Raw genomic sequence first — 13722 nt, 5'->3', positions numbered from 1 at the left:
GCCGACCGACCCGTGCTCCGGGGCCTGGATCCGGAGGCCCGGCCCAGCCGGTCTCGGGTCAGGTGAAGGCAGCTAGAGGTTTAACGGGAGGTAGAGCAGTGCGCTCCTGGGCACCAGTCTTGTCTAGAGAGCTCCCGGGCTACAGCAGCGAAAAGTGCAGGGGGGAGAGGTGACAGCACCTGCAGTCCTTGTGAGGAGACTAAAACTCGCCTCAGGAGCCTGCCCGGCTTGCGGTGGGGCAGGCGTTACAGAAGAGCAGGCCGCGCCTCGAAGGAGCACCATCGCTGCATCCTCAGCTCCGCAGCCTCGGGAGGAAAGAAGTGACTCGCTCGGCTTCGGGAGGCCTCTTGGCCGTGGTGCTCTCTGCTCTGAGTGAGATCCACGGTGGGCGAGGTTTAAGATAAACTCTCCCTGCCTTCTGGTTTCTTGGTTTTGACTAGACTAGACCCAGGTCGCCAGCTCCATGAAGGTTTCGTAATTTACCCATACTGATCTTCTATCTGTAACAGATTCTCCTACTAAAACCTTGAGACGTTTTATCTGGAAAAGTTGGATTCTAAATCAAATACTTGGCTGGTGTTTGTTTAAGTCACATATCTTAAAATGCAATCACAAGCTGGAGACTTGGATAAAGGCCTTGGAAGGGAGGTTACTGCACAAGAGGGGTCAGGGGAATCTCTGAACGACACCAGAAATGAAGCTACCCAAACAGAAAACGAAGGCAATTCTGTCCACACAGGTGAGCCTGTCCAGCTGGCTCGCTGGGACTCATTTAGGGAACTTTAATAAACATAAAGCCTAGACATCAGGTCTGTCATTACTCTTCTGGATGCAGTATGAGTTTATTCTTTCTCCCAGCAAAGTTACTGAAAATCTTGCCGTAACAGGCTTAGCGAATTGCTATCTTCTTGTGCTTTTTATTTTTTTTTCCTTCTGTTTCTTTACTTCTTGCTAGAGGGATACCTTTTCCTGTGTTGCAATCACAGCTTTGTTTTAATTACAATCATATTTAAATGGACTGGTACAATCATCTTGTTTGCACTGTCTCTTTTTAAGTGTATGGACTACAAGTGCAACTAGAAGGTGCAGAGCAAGAATCTGAGGAGAAGAGTATTGAAAATGCAAATAATCAAAGGCAGTCTAAAGACAGCTTGGCCGAGTATAGCACCGGAGACACCTTCCAAAGAGTGCAAAAGGGTAAATTTGTAGAAGAGCTAGACTTGTGCTTGAGATGACTCAGATACGCCATTACTGTAGTCTCTTTACATGCAAAGTTAGCAGTCTTGTTAAACTCAAATTATTGTTAATTAAATGTAATGCATAGTAGATGTCTAAGACTGCAAGAACATTGGTGCCAGTACTTTATTGTCACTGTACGTTATAATAACCTTAAGGCTAGTGGGTACTACCTGACTACCAGATCTGAAAAAAAATATGCAAATTTCAACAATTTATTTTGCTACTACTTATTTTACTACTTTGCCTTCTAAAAAAGTTGTTTCCTTTCATTGAAAATGTCCGCAAAAATCTTGGTTAGAACACTTCTTTTCTTGAAATTCATATACAAGCGCTCTTCAGTATTTCTCTAAAGTAATTGACAACATGCCAATTTTCCCCATCCATGCTGTTAAACTGCACTTGTTCTCTGACTTACAAAGATGTTAAAACTCAAGAGAAAGCCATCAGCTGTATGTCCGGAGCAGATCAACAGAATGAACAAAAATCGGATGGTGATCACAAATCAGTAACCAGCTCATTCAGTCAAAGGGCAGAAGAAAAGAGGGGTTGTGTAAGGTAATACATTGTTTGTGGACATTTTTTATTTAAATCATGGCACCACTGAAGTCGATGGGAGTTTTGCTATTCTCCATGTTAATCTTAATTCAGGAGAACAATTTTGAAGATGAACTTGAGAATAATTGATAAATAAGGAATTGGTGATATTTCCAGGATCCGGATAGCTTTTTTTCATGGCTGCAGTAGCAAACTACATTCTATCTACATGATGTAGTCTGTTTAATGGATCTGGAAAAAATTGTGCAAGCTCTTGTGGGAGCCATGTGTCAGTAGATTTGACCATTTCTCAGCATCAATTCAGACAATTCATTGTATTACAACTCATTGTATTAATTCATCACAATGTAAATATTACACTTGTCAAGATAATTTTTAGTAGAGGAAATCCAGACCTACCTCAGATGGTTAGCAATAAGATACAGTGCCTTTGTAAGCTCTAATTTTGGTCCAGCCTAAACCAGCATGTGCTGCAACGGCTGTTCATTAGTAGTTGTGAAATGGGATTATTCTCGTGTTGTCTCTGATTAAGCATATTGCAAGCAAATAATATTAAAACCCATATTTGGTACTATTTAATAACATTGTTGAAAGTCTGGTTGCATGGGGTAGTTATGGAGTGATACATAAGGAACAATGCAGATTGACCCTCCATTCCTGTACCTGCTTACACGTTGGGGAAACTTCCCGAAGTTTAAGTTGCTGCTAACTTTAACATAGCTGTTCTATTAGAGACAGTGACAGTCCTTTAAAGTCAAGGGAAAGACTCTCACTGAGTTATCAGGAGGTAGACTGGACTGCACTTACATGGAAAACTTCATTACGCCAGCCTAATCAGCCCGGCACACTTCAGCATTAAGTTCTTGTGAAGGATGATGGCAGAGAGCAATAACTGCACATAAGATAATTAGTGTTTTGAAGGAACACATTTTATGATCCTATAAATTGCCTGAGGATGCTAATAATTTGATTAAATGCTACTAGAAGTAGCACAATGACAACCAGTGGGATATACTGCAAGTAGCTAGCATACAATAATGTACCTGGGCTGAGAATACGAAAAAACAGTATATATGTAAAGATTTTGCTCAAAGTTTATAAATCTTTCATGCCTTCAGAGATTTATGTCAGGCAAGTTTGGCTTACCGGGCAGTTACAGGCTGACAAACATATTTTACATTGCCCCAGGAACTCAACTAAATAGTTGACTGTATTACAGTTTTGTTCTTCAGCAATATTGAGATTTTTAGTGTAGTAAGTAAGTATATCTAAAAGCGAATTCATTATGAAGGATTTAACTTCACTGCCTTTACTCACGGGTTTTTGTTATTTTGAAAATATCTTCATGCCAAGAAAAAGTTACTGTTACAGACCTTAGGCCTACAAATACGTATGACCACAAATGCAAAGTCCAATTTTTTAATATGGAATTTAGAAGTGGAAAATAATTTTGGATCATTTAACATTGTGTTTTTGCAATGTCTTTAAGTGAGGGATATCTACTAGAAGTTTTGTTCTGGAATTTTGTTTTACAGAATCTAATCTTTCTAAGCAGGAAGATACAGAAATTTTCTGCCTTGGAATGTTTTTGCTAGGTGTTTTCCTGATGGGTTCCCAAGTTGCTTATCTATAATGTTACTAAATTTTATGTAGCCCTCCACACCTTGCCTCCAAAACCAGTGTCCTGTTATTCTTTGCAGAGTTCCTGCTAGGGGACTACCAACTCGATGAAACTGTCGATGCAATGCTGTCTAGCACAGGGTCCCCGGATAACGGCATAACTCATCCCATCAGCTGCTCTTCACTGCGATCCCTTTCTGTTTTACCAGTTTTCAGGCCACCCTTGTCCTTACTCCCCACTTTGGGGTTTTGCTGTCCCACTGACTGCCGTGTGCAGCTTTGGCCTCGTTTGGCCGCTGTGGGCTGCCAGCCCAAGTGCTTTGCCCCTGCAGCCTCAGCTGGTTCACGCTGTGGCTTTTTGCTCAATGCCTTTTGCTGCATCCTCTGGCCCTGCACTGTTCACCTGCAGCCCACAGCTTTCCTGAGTAGCCTTCTCCTGCTTCTTGCTTGTGTGAATCCCAAAAGGAGTGGAGCTGAATATTAAGCAGTTCAAATTGAACCAGTAGTATTCATTTTCTTACTGTAGCATTCCTAGGCAATCACACTTCTTGAATGCTATTTCAGAGTCAGCATTTCATTCAAATGTTGATATCTATTGAGTTTTCTAGTCTGAAAAAAATGTTGGGTATTGGCTACGCCACCAAAGGTCCTGCACCAGAGCAGCGAGGAATGGAGGAAAGAACTGGAGAGGAAGGAACCAGGATCTAACATGGAATCACGCTGCTCTTTTTCAAGACGATGAACTCTCTAATTCCCTACCCACTTTCCTACATCCTCTCTGTTTTTTAGCAGAAGAGCCTGGTAACTCACTTCAAACGAGTAGAAATGGAAAGCCACTCTAAAAAAACTACTGCTTTTTTATTTGGAGTATAGTCTTGAAAGCAGTAGCTATTTCTCTTGCATAAAAGAACTATTAATTATGTTGCATTGAAATCTGTTAAAAACCCAAAGATTTCAGAATGTGCACTGACGTACATTTTTTGTTTTGCTCCTGCTTCCCATTATTATTTTAGAATGACAAAAAATATTCTGCAGGACATCTGTAAACAGCAGAAGTTATACTTGACCCCATACTTAAATGATACGCTTTACTTGCATTATAAAGGTAAGATGTGGACATGACTGTTTAGATTTATCATTCCAAGTAGCATTTTAGCAGAGAATCTATTTTATGGCTCACTGAAGTAAGGTATCTAATAACTTTTTAAAGTTAGGAACATAATTTAATTTTATATAATAATGAAATTGTGAAACAAAATGAATCAATATGAAGGTAGAAAAGTGAACTGATTATAGACCTAATTCATTTTGTGGAGTCATTCAAAGGAGCGATAGGAATCAAGGAACAGTCTTATTTTTATTTTTTTTTCCCAAAACAATAGCGTCTGAGAAATGTCTTAAAATACTGATCTGGGTTGCATTCGGAGGAAAATATATGTATTTCTTCTTAAATGTGTTTGGATAAAGAAGCTGTTTTCCAACTTTAGGGACTTTTTCACTGCCAAATAAAAATAGTCAGGAAGAAAATGAACAGTAAAGACTTGCCGCATGTTCTCAAATACTACTGAAAGAAAAAGAAGTTGCTGGAATGAACATGGATCGTTCTGTTGTGATCTGTGGGCAGGTTTTTGCATGATACAGTTACCTGGTTCAGGTTAGCATGTGACTTGCTTTAAATAAACAGGACATGCTAAATCTACCTTCTACATTTGGCCTTGTTTTTGCTATTTTCTCAATATGTAGTGTTTGAGCATCTAAAGAGCTGCACGAGACATAGACCGGGGTAGATACCTATATGTTTTTGGCCTTTTATGGGCCAGGTACTGTACCATTAACTCAGTGGAAATATTGGCAGCAACTTGAGTACAAGTGTTCTCACAGGCTGTTTCAGCAGCCCTGGTTTAATGAAATTTACTCTTCCAAAGACTTGTTTCCAGCCAACGCATTTTCATTTTAAAACATCTTTTTTTTCTGCAGGATTTGACCGCCTGGAGAATCTTGAAGAGTATACTGGATTGAAGTGTTTATGGCTGGAATGCAACGGCTTAACAAAAATCGAGAATTTGGAGGCTCTGACAGAGTTGCGTTGCCTCTACTTGCATCTCAATTTAATTAACAAAATTGAAAACCTTGAACCCTTACAAAAGCTGGATTCCCTCAATATCAGTAACAACTACATTAAGACCATTGAGAATCTCTGTAAGAACTGTTGGTGCAACATGTTTTAACCTATAATGAGCCCATATTCCTAAGCTTTGACGAAGCTAAGCTATTATTAATGGCACTAGTTTCAAGAGGGTTTTTATTCATGTTAAAATCTTGCGCAATATCCCACACCGAAGTCCACAAAGCTTCTCGTAAAGAGTCAAACCTGTGTATTTTGCAATTTAAATAGATGAGAGAACAGAAAACAGAGAGTAATTACTTTCACGTGGATACCTAGGACAATTATTTTTTCCATGCTTCTTAATACCATCTCAGTACTTATCTGTGTTGCAGACAGGCTGACAATCCAGTTTTCACCATTTGCTTTACAGTTAAGATGTGATATGGCAGTTGCAGACATAATTACTAAATATTTTATGTCTGTTAAAGGATTTATTCCATCTTCAGCAGAAAATACAAAAGAATTCCTCTATTATCATTTGTGTACATTGGGAGTAATTTGAAACTCAAGCTCTTGCTTTTGTATGACTGACCAGTTTGAAACATGAATTAAAAACAACCACCGTCCTAAACCCAAACAACTATTTTTCCCAGGATGAAGAAAGCAGCTTTGGAGCTCTAGCCAAAAAGTGCACATAGCAGAATAACAAATTTAGGAAAAAAGCTCCCAATTCAATATAAACAATTATTTTGACAATGCAGTTTTCTACTTGCTCCAGAAAACCCTCTGTGAAGCAATGACTCTCACCTTTCCTTTCGTTGTACTGTTCTTGTCCGACAGCTTGTCTGAAAGTCCTGCAGACTCTGCAGATTGCTCACAATAAGTTACAAACAGTGGAAGATATACAGCACCTGCAAGAATGCCCAAGTATTTCTGTTCTCGATCTTTCCCACAACAATCTAAGTGATCCGAGTATTATAACTATTCTGGAGACCATGCCTAATTTGGTAAGCCGAATATAGCTGAGGGTTTATATCATGTATACGGGTGAAACCCATTAAATGATTTTGTCTGGTAGTCCAGTGCACAATAGGTATCGGTCTAAAAGAAATGTTATTAAACATTATTTGGGTTTTTTTGTAGATTACCTGTAACACCCAAGATGTTTTATTCACTTCTTGTTTTTGAAATGATAGGGAAAGTGCATATCAAGATCGGGGGTTTTTGCTACTCAACTGTAAAAATTGTTTCCCTTGTTTCTCTAGCGTGTGCTGAATTTAATGGGAAACCAAGTAATAAAGAAAATAGCTAATTATAGAAAAACACTTATTGTTCGACTAAAACAACTAACATTTCTGGATGACAGACCAGTTTTCCCAAAGGATAGGTAAGAAACAGAGCCATCTTCTTTACACAGCAGTAAAGCTCAAATGCTAATGATCACTCATCCATTTTTTGTCAATATTGTCATGCAAGGAAAGGAAGACTGAGTGGTATAATTTATTGAGGGTGGGTGACTTTGAGTACAAGAGTATTATACTACAGAGTTCTACATCTAACATGCCTAGAAAAAAAACATGTATTTTTTTCACAAGAGAATTAATTCTTGAACAGAATTGTTTTATGCCAAGTCTGTAGACCAGAGGCAAATCCCTATTTCAACAGAAACTGAACAGGTGTCTTGGAAAGCAGAGCCACGCTCAGCACTCCTGGCAAATCTCTGGGGGTGCAATCACCAGCATTTGGCTATCCTTGTTTCTTTTGTTGCAGTTCCACATACGAGATAAGATATGTGTGCATTCCTGTTGCATAAGGGATTGTCATTGCTATATGCTTTTTTTCTCTTGCAGCTATTTTATGCTGTTGCACGCTATTTTAAATTTCTCTCTCATTATAAAGATGGGCTTTTATAGCCATATTACAGTGAGCTTTTGTGTTTTCATTAGAGCCTGTGCAGAAGCCTGGGCTGATGGAGGGCCTGAAGCTGAGAAAGCAGAAAGGGAAAAATGGGAAACCAGAGAGAGAAAAAAAATCCAAGATAGCATCGATGCTTTAGCAGCAGTCAGGCAAAAAGCAGAGGAAAAGAAAAGACAAAAGTATACGGGAGAAAGAGATGCAAGTGCAAAACGTGGAAATGGAGATGGAACAGACATCTTAGAAGGTTAGTGGTTACTGTTTTGGAAGATGTTTGTGTCTACTTCAAGCTGAATGTTTAAAATAAATGCATAGTTCCTAAATGTTCAGAAAAAGGCTGAGGCAATTTTTGAAATATGTCTTTTTTTCCCATACTAAATACTTTATTAACATTAGTGCATCTTAGATTAATCACAACAATTTTAAGCAATCATCACCTTTCTCCCTGCTGATGAAACAAAAAAACCCAGCAAATCACTTTCTGTCCCAGCGTTTCAAGCTCTGGTGCTCTTCACCAGAGCAACCAGGTGCCACTCAGGGCAGTAATGGTTCCAGCGGGCATTCACGGGTGGCAGCAGGCGGTTACACCCCAAGAGCGTTATTTCCCCAAGATGCAGAACAGGGCTGGCTTCAATAAGCACCTGGGCTCCAGTAAGACCCAGTGATAACTGCCTGACCGGTGCCCATCCAGGCACCTCTCCACTGCTGCGTTCACTGACAGTACGAGCTTCCACCTAGAGCCTACAGCAGTGCTCATACAGGCAGTAAGAGGAAGGTCTTTAATTATTTGCTTCACTTACTGCCCTTTTTTATGCCACAAATTCTCCTGTTGCATTATTCCAGGAGGCATACGTTTACGACCAGTAATAGGTCCCAACCTAACGTTGCTAGAGAAGTGCGTGTGTTTCAGGATAAACAGGAATGAGGCCAAAGAAGGCGGCAGTACTACAGTGCAGAGGAGTGTTTATCCATCATCTGATACTCTCTTGGGTTTCACAGGCTCTGCAATCAAACGTGGCTGACTAACAAAACTTTTTCTGCAAGCAGGTAGATTGCATAAAGGAGAGGACAACTTCAGCATTTGTCACGGATCCATCAAAATGCTCAAGCATATATTTAAATATGTAGTTACTTGTGAGTCTTTTCAAAGTTAACTATAGATACCAGACAATTATTTACTGTAGTGTTTTCTCTAGGTGAGTTTTTTGCTGGAGAACTGTATTTGCTGCAGAGTTAAGATGGGAAAACCCACAACATTGCTGCAATTTTGGGAGGACTACTGATCTACGAATAGCCACTCAAACAAAATAGGAGTTTTGATGCATATTTTAGGTCAAACTATTAAGACCATGTAGTAATGTCTGGATATTTAGAACAAGCAACGGTAGGTTAACTCAGCAGTTTTAATGAACTTGTTTCTTCTATAGGAGCACCTGCAAATTCAGATGACAGTGATGGAAATTCTAATACATCAGAGACTTCAAATATATCAGAAGAGGAAAAAACTCAAGAGAAAACTGAGAAGTTTAGAAATGAAAGTTGTGATGCTCGTGATGAAGTGATAACAATTCTACCAAATAGAGGAAATAACACAGATTTCACATCTGGAAACATTGCTGCTAGAATTCAAGAGGATGCTCAAAACTCGAACTCTTACAAACGCTCAAACTTCAACAAGAAGACAGACGGTAATATACACAGTAAAGAGTCAAACCAAACTGAGGATGCAGAGACAATGAGCCAAACTCCATCTTAGCGTAGCACCACTTCTGCCATGATTCAAATCAACTGATTCATAGATAAGGACATCCCATTAGATTTCCACAGTGACTAGGTGAAAATCAAGTAATACCAGATAAAATATTCTTTAAATACAGCAAACAAAAAAAAATTCTGAGGGCTTAACCTGCAAATTGTGCTACCTAAAGGTGGAATTCCACTTCTCAAACGTGCCAGGTTTAGCAACAGGACGGGAGAGTTTACAGGCTTCCCTTGCTCCCACATGAACTGTGCGCTCTGTCTGCCAACTGAAGCTGGACATCACTCTAGAGGTGGTTTTGTGTCTTCACATATGGAAGAATGCTTTTGTAGATTTGTGGAATACATTATTGCAAAATGCAAATATTAATTTATATGATATAAGGGAGACCAGGAATACGATGAAAGACAAAGTGCTGGATTCAGCTGTGAATTCTGCGATGGTAGTCAGGTCCCCAGCCGTTTGGTTTTGCAGTGCTTGCTGTTGCAGCACAGAAAGTCTTTTATTCAATTAGTTCTCTGCAACTGCCTTTTGTTTATTCTTCAGATCTACCAAGAGAGAAGGCAGCTACTGAGAAGGCCATGCTTCCTGAACTGGAGGAATATGCTGAAATTGAACAAGTCAAACCGGAGACACTGCAGAAACTTTATCTCGACGTACGTATTGGATTCAGATTTTGAGAAGTTCAGATTTGGGTATTGTCTGCTCCCAAATTAATTCTTGTAACATCCTGGCTAATAAAACTATATGGCCAGGTTTCTAAGAAAGGTCTGCTACTAGGAAAAGTAAAAAGAAAGAAAGAAAAAAGATGTTGTAGGGGTATTCATTCTCTCCAGTTTAGCACATGTAAAGAATTTACCACTGCTTCCAAAGTTTATTTTGTCCTTTGGCCATAAATCACCTGAAGTTGAAATCTCTGATTTCTCTGGAGAAGTTAATGAGGGCTCTCATGTGAAAAACAGAAATCACAACAAAAAGAATCTAGTGGATACATGCATCCTCTTAGGCAAAACTCAAATGAAATAGGCAGTTGAAAATTTGAACTATTGCAGAAAAAGCATGGGGAAGAAATAGCCACCCGCTCATTGTAAATGTTAGCTAGCAGTAGTAGATACCACAAATTAATTCTCAAAATATAACTTTTAGGTATATTTCCAAGAAAAGCTGCATGTGCATTATTCAGGTATATAATAAGCAATCGACATTTGTAGTATGGTCTTCTATTATCTAAGATTTCTATTCGGTGATGCAAACATTTAAATGTTTAACCACATTTAACCATGAGGAGGACATGGATACCACTGAAAAATACAATCTCACTTCAAAGGAGAACTATTCCATATCTCCTAATTATGACACTACTGCTAAACTGACAGTGTCAGATTATGACATAACTAGCAATAACAAACTTCTGAGCTTATAATTCCCCAGAGCACTTAATATACTCTTTGATCATTTTTACTGCCTCTGTTAACTAAATTCTTACTGGAATGTTTTAGAAAAGTCTCTTGTATCTTTTCCGTGCTCTTCATTTCCCAGGAAAAAATCCCATCTTGTTATCGAAGGGCTCAACTCGCTGCTTCAGCAGGGGACTTACTGCTGCATCCTCCTGTTTGGCTGGTTTTAGCAATAGGTTTAACAAGGACAGCGGAGAGAACTGGCAGCAATTCCAAGTATATACAATATTATTTTTATAAGCAGATCTTGCAGGGACTGAAATAAAAGCTTTAAATAAATAGCAATACTGTAGGTACCCATGATGTGAAGATTTCATAGATTCAGTGTTTGGTTTTTTTTCTTGGTGCTACATGGCACCATAGCGAGCTCCTTTGCACAAACTTTAACATAGCATAAAAGGAACTTTTCAGCATATGTGCACGGGTTTCTCTTGACACATAAAAAGTGTGACTATTCTAATTCAACAGAAGGAAAAATGAGCCCAAATCACACACTAATGGACATTTCAGTGTTCTATGCTACTTGGTTCTCCAACTGACATTTAGTAAAGGAAAGAGCTTCTCACGACAACCTCCAATACTTACACTACCACAGATTTTTCAGAGACTTAGTGCTGACATAGCAGGGAATGGCTGTGAAGATGCCGATGGTGAGAAGCTCTGGAGCAGCACCATCATCTGTATTCACAGCTTGGAGTCAGGAGATGGTCTCAGGAGTAATATGAGGGAGAAGAGTGGAGGAAGCTTTGTAACGTGGTGGTTATGACATCCCTCTGGCAAGCAGGAACAAGCTCACGTTGCTGCACACGCCTTGGTGGTGTTTGAACCACGTTCGGTGTACCTAAGGATAACTTTTAGTAGGTGGGTTTGGGTTGGTCTGCAAATGCATCTGCCAATTGGAACAAGACTAACAGCTATTTCACTTCCCTATTGGCATCAAATTCCACCCACTAACATTAGTTTCAAATCTTAATTTGTACATTTTTAATGCTATTCTTATAAAACTGTGTGATGTCAGGACATACTGCACGAGCTACAACCATATCAGGAAACCGAACTTTCCTTTGTTGATTTTAATTCTGTAATAATCTTCACCGTGCAAGACAGTACAGATTAAATGTTCCTGATGCTGCCACACCAAGCAGCTTACTACAAAATCACTAAGCTCTAAAAACATCTAAAACCAGAAGGAGATGCGATGCCACCACAACAAGCACCTTGCTATGAAATCATTAAACTCTCAAAACAGAAAGAGTTGCTTTTACCAGTATTGACCTGCACGAAAAAAATGGCAAAAAGGTATTACTCCCTACCTGTGATTTTGTATTCCCACCCTCTATTTTTGCTTTCATGTCAGCAAGCGATAGTTGTCTTTGATAATATTTTCTAATGGAAAGCTGAAATAATTGGACCTGTCAGAGGAAAACCAGTTCTCAGCAAGTTTGCAGTTCTATATCCTTAATTGTGAGGCATTCACAGTAAAACATTGTTTCATTAGATGTATTTAGGTTAACTTAGAGTTTACTGATAAAGGGTTTCAGGTAGGCTGCAGCTCTTGATTTGGTTCTTACCCATAAAGATGGATTGCCGTTGAGATCAAGTCTATTAAATAGATAAGAAACAGCAATAGACATAAACCACGTTTGCTTTTAAAATCCTGTTAATGCCTCGCTGTTGATCCTTTTTTCCTTCATAATCACACAGCACAGTAGGAAATAGCATTCAGTCTGACATTCAGGTTATTGCCTTCCCATCAGCTGTTTCTGGAGACAAATGACTTTTCCTTTTCCCACATGTGCTTAACAGAGAAAACTGCCATCTTGGAGAGGATGACAGTGCGATATTGCTGGCTGTGGCCTCTTACCCAGAAAAGCGTTGCTTTGAAGAAGATTCCCAATGAGACAGAGATGTTGTAGTTTATTGGTTACAGTAGTTTTCCCCACTGATTAATGATCTTGTGATTGTCTTCAGGACCTGCCTGATTTAGAAGATGTAGATGTAAACGAATTTCCCTCAGAAGAGGAAACCTTTTTTCAAAAGGTAAGATTCTTAATTCATAAGAATTCACATTCATAGAATGGTTTGGTCAGAAGGGACCTTAAAGACCATCTGTTTCCACCCCCCCCCCCCCCCTGGGCAGCTGATTTAGAAGATATATATGTAAACGAATTTCCCTCAGAAGAGGAAACCTTTGTTCAAAAGGTAAGATTCTTATGAATTCCAGTGATGAAGCTTTCCTAAACACATTCATAGAATGGTTTGGTCAGAAGGGACCTTAAAGACCATCTATTTCCACCCCCCCCTGCCATGGGCCAGGCCCACTTACACCAGAACAGGTTGCTCAAAGCCCCATCCAACCTGGCCTTAAACACCTCCAGGGAAGGGGCATCCACAGCTTCTCTAGGCAACCTGTGTCAGTATCTCACTGCATTCACAATAAAGAATTCCTTCCTAACACCCAGCCTACATCTACCCTCTTTCAGTTTAAAACCATTACCCCTCATGCTGCACTCCAGGCCCGTGTAAAAAGTCCCTCCCCAGCTTTCTTGTAAGCCCTTTAGGTACTGGCAGGCTGTTCTAAGGTCTCCCCGGAGCCTTCTCTTCTCCCAGCTGAACAACCCCAACCCTCTCAGCCTGTCCTCACAGGAGAGGTGCTCCAGCCCTCAGATCATCATCAGATGATCGTTTCCAGATGTTTTGCAAAATGAGGGTAATCTAAGTTGTGAAATGTTGTTTTGGGAGATGCAATCAGTTATGCATTTATAAACTAACATGGAGGTAAGGTAATAGAACTGAGCCCACACATTGCTGAATTGCTGAAATGGGTCGTCTTTTTCTGAACTGTTAATCATTTATGGTCAGTTCATTGATAATGCCTGAGAGAGAGTTAACCCAAGATTCATCCACAAAGAGCAGAGCTACGGGTGAAGCACATCTTCCATACATTTGGGGAGAACAGCACACCAAAGCCGACAACTGTTATGTGGATCCAAGAGATATTTACCCATCTTTTAGCTTTTACATCTAGAATAATGTGTTTTCTATTACATTTTCTACCTTTACACAGCAGG

The 13722-nt window shown here is 39.7% G+C and overlaps 1 protein-coding gene across 1 annotated transcript in view; it reads left to right on the top strand.

The window, feature by feature from the left end:
- The first annotated feature begins 603 nt into the window (after nucleotides 1–603).
- The window catches only part of DNAAF1 (dynein, axonemal, assembly factor 1), a 13909-nt gene continuing 790 nt past the window's right edge, over nucleotides 604–13722 (top strand). Inside the window, exons 1-11 of the mRNA XM_009695998.1 lie at nucleotides 604–739; nucleotides 1057–1197; nucleotides 1659–1794; nucleotides 4428–4519; nucleotides 5392–5613; nucleotides 6362–6528; nucleotides 6787–6908; nucleotides 7468–7682; nucleotides 8863–9123; nucleotides 9741–9850; nucleotides 12623–12691. Coding sequence (XP_009694300.1) covers nucleotides 604–739; nucleotides 1057–1197; nucleotides 1659–1794; nucleotides 4428–4519; nucleotides 5392–5613; nucleotides 6362–6528; nucleotides 6787–6908; nucleotides 7468–7682; nucleotides 8863–9123; nucleotides 9741–9850; nucleotides 12623–12691 — 1671 coding nt within the window. The remainder of the gene's footprint in view (nucleotides 740–1056; nucleotides 1198–1658; nucleotides 1795–4427; nucleotides 4520–5391; nucleotides 5614–6361; nucleotides 6529–6786; nucleotides 6909–7467; nucleotides 7683–8862; nucleotides 9124–9740; nucleotides 9851–12622; nucleotides 12692–13722) is intronic.

The sequence above is a fragment of the Cariama cristata genome, unplaced genomic scaffold (genome assembly GCF_000690535.1).
Source record: "Cariama cristata isolate BGI_N322 unplaced genomic scaffold, ASM69053v1 scaffold12572, whole genome shotgun sequence".
In the NCBI taxonomy this organism is placed as follows: Eukaryota; Metazoa; Chordata; class Aves; order Cariamiformes; family Cariamidae; genus Cariama; species Cariama cristata.
The sequence above is the reverse complement of the archived record's forward strand: the minus strand, read 5'-3'. Positions and strand labels throughout refer to the sequence as shown.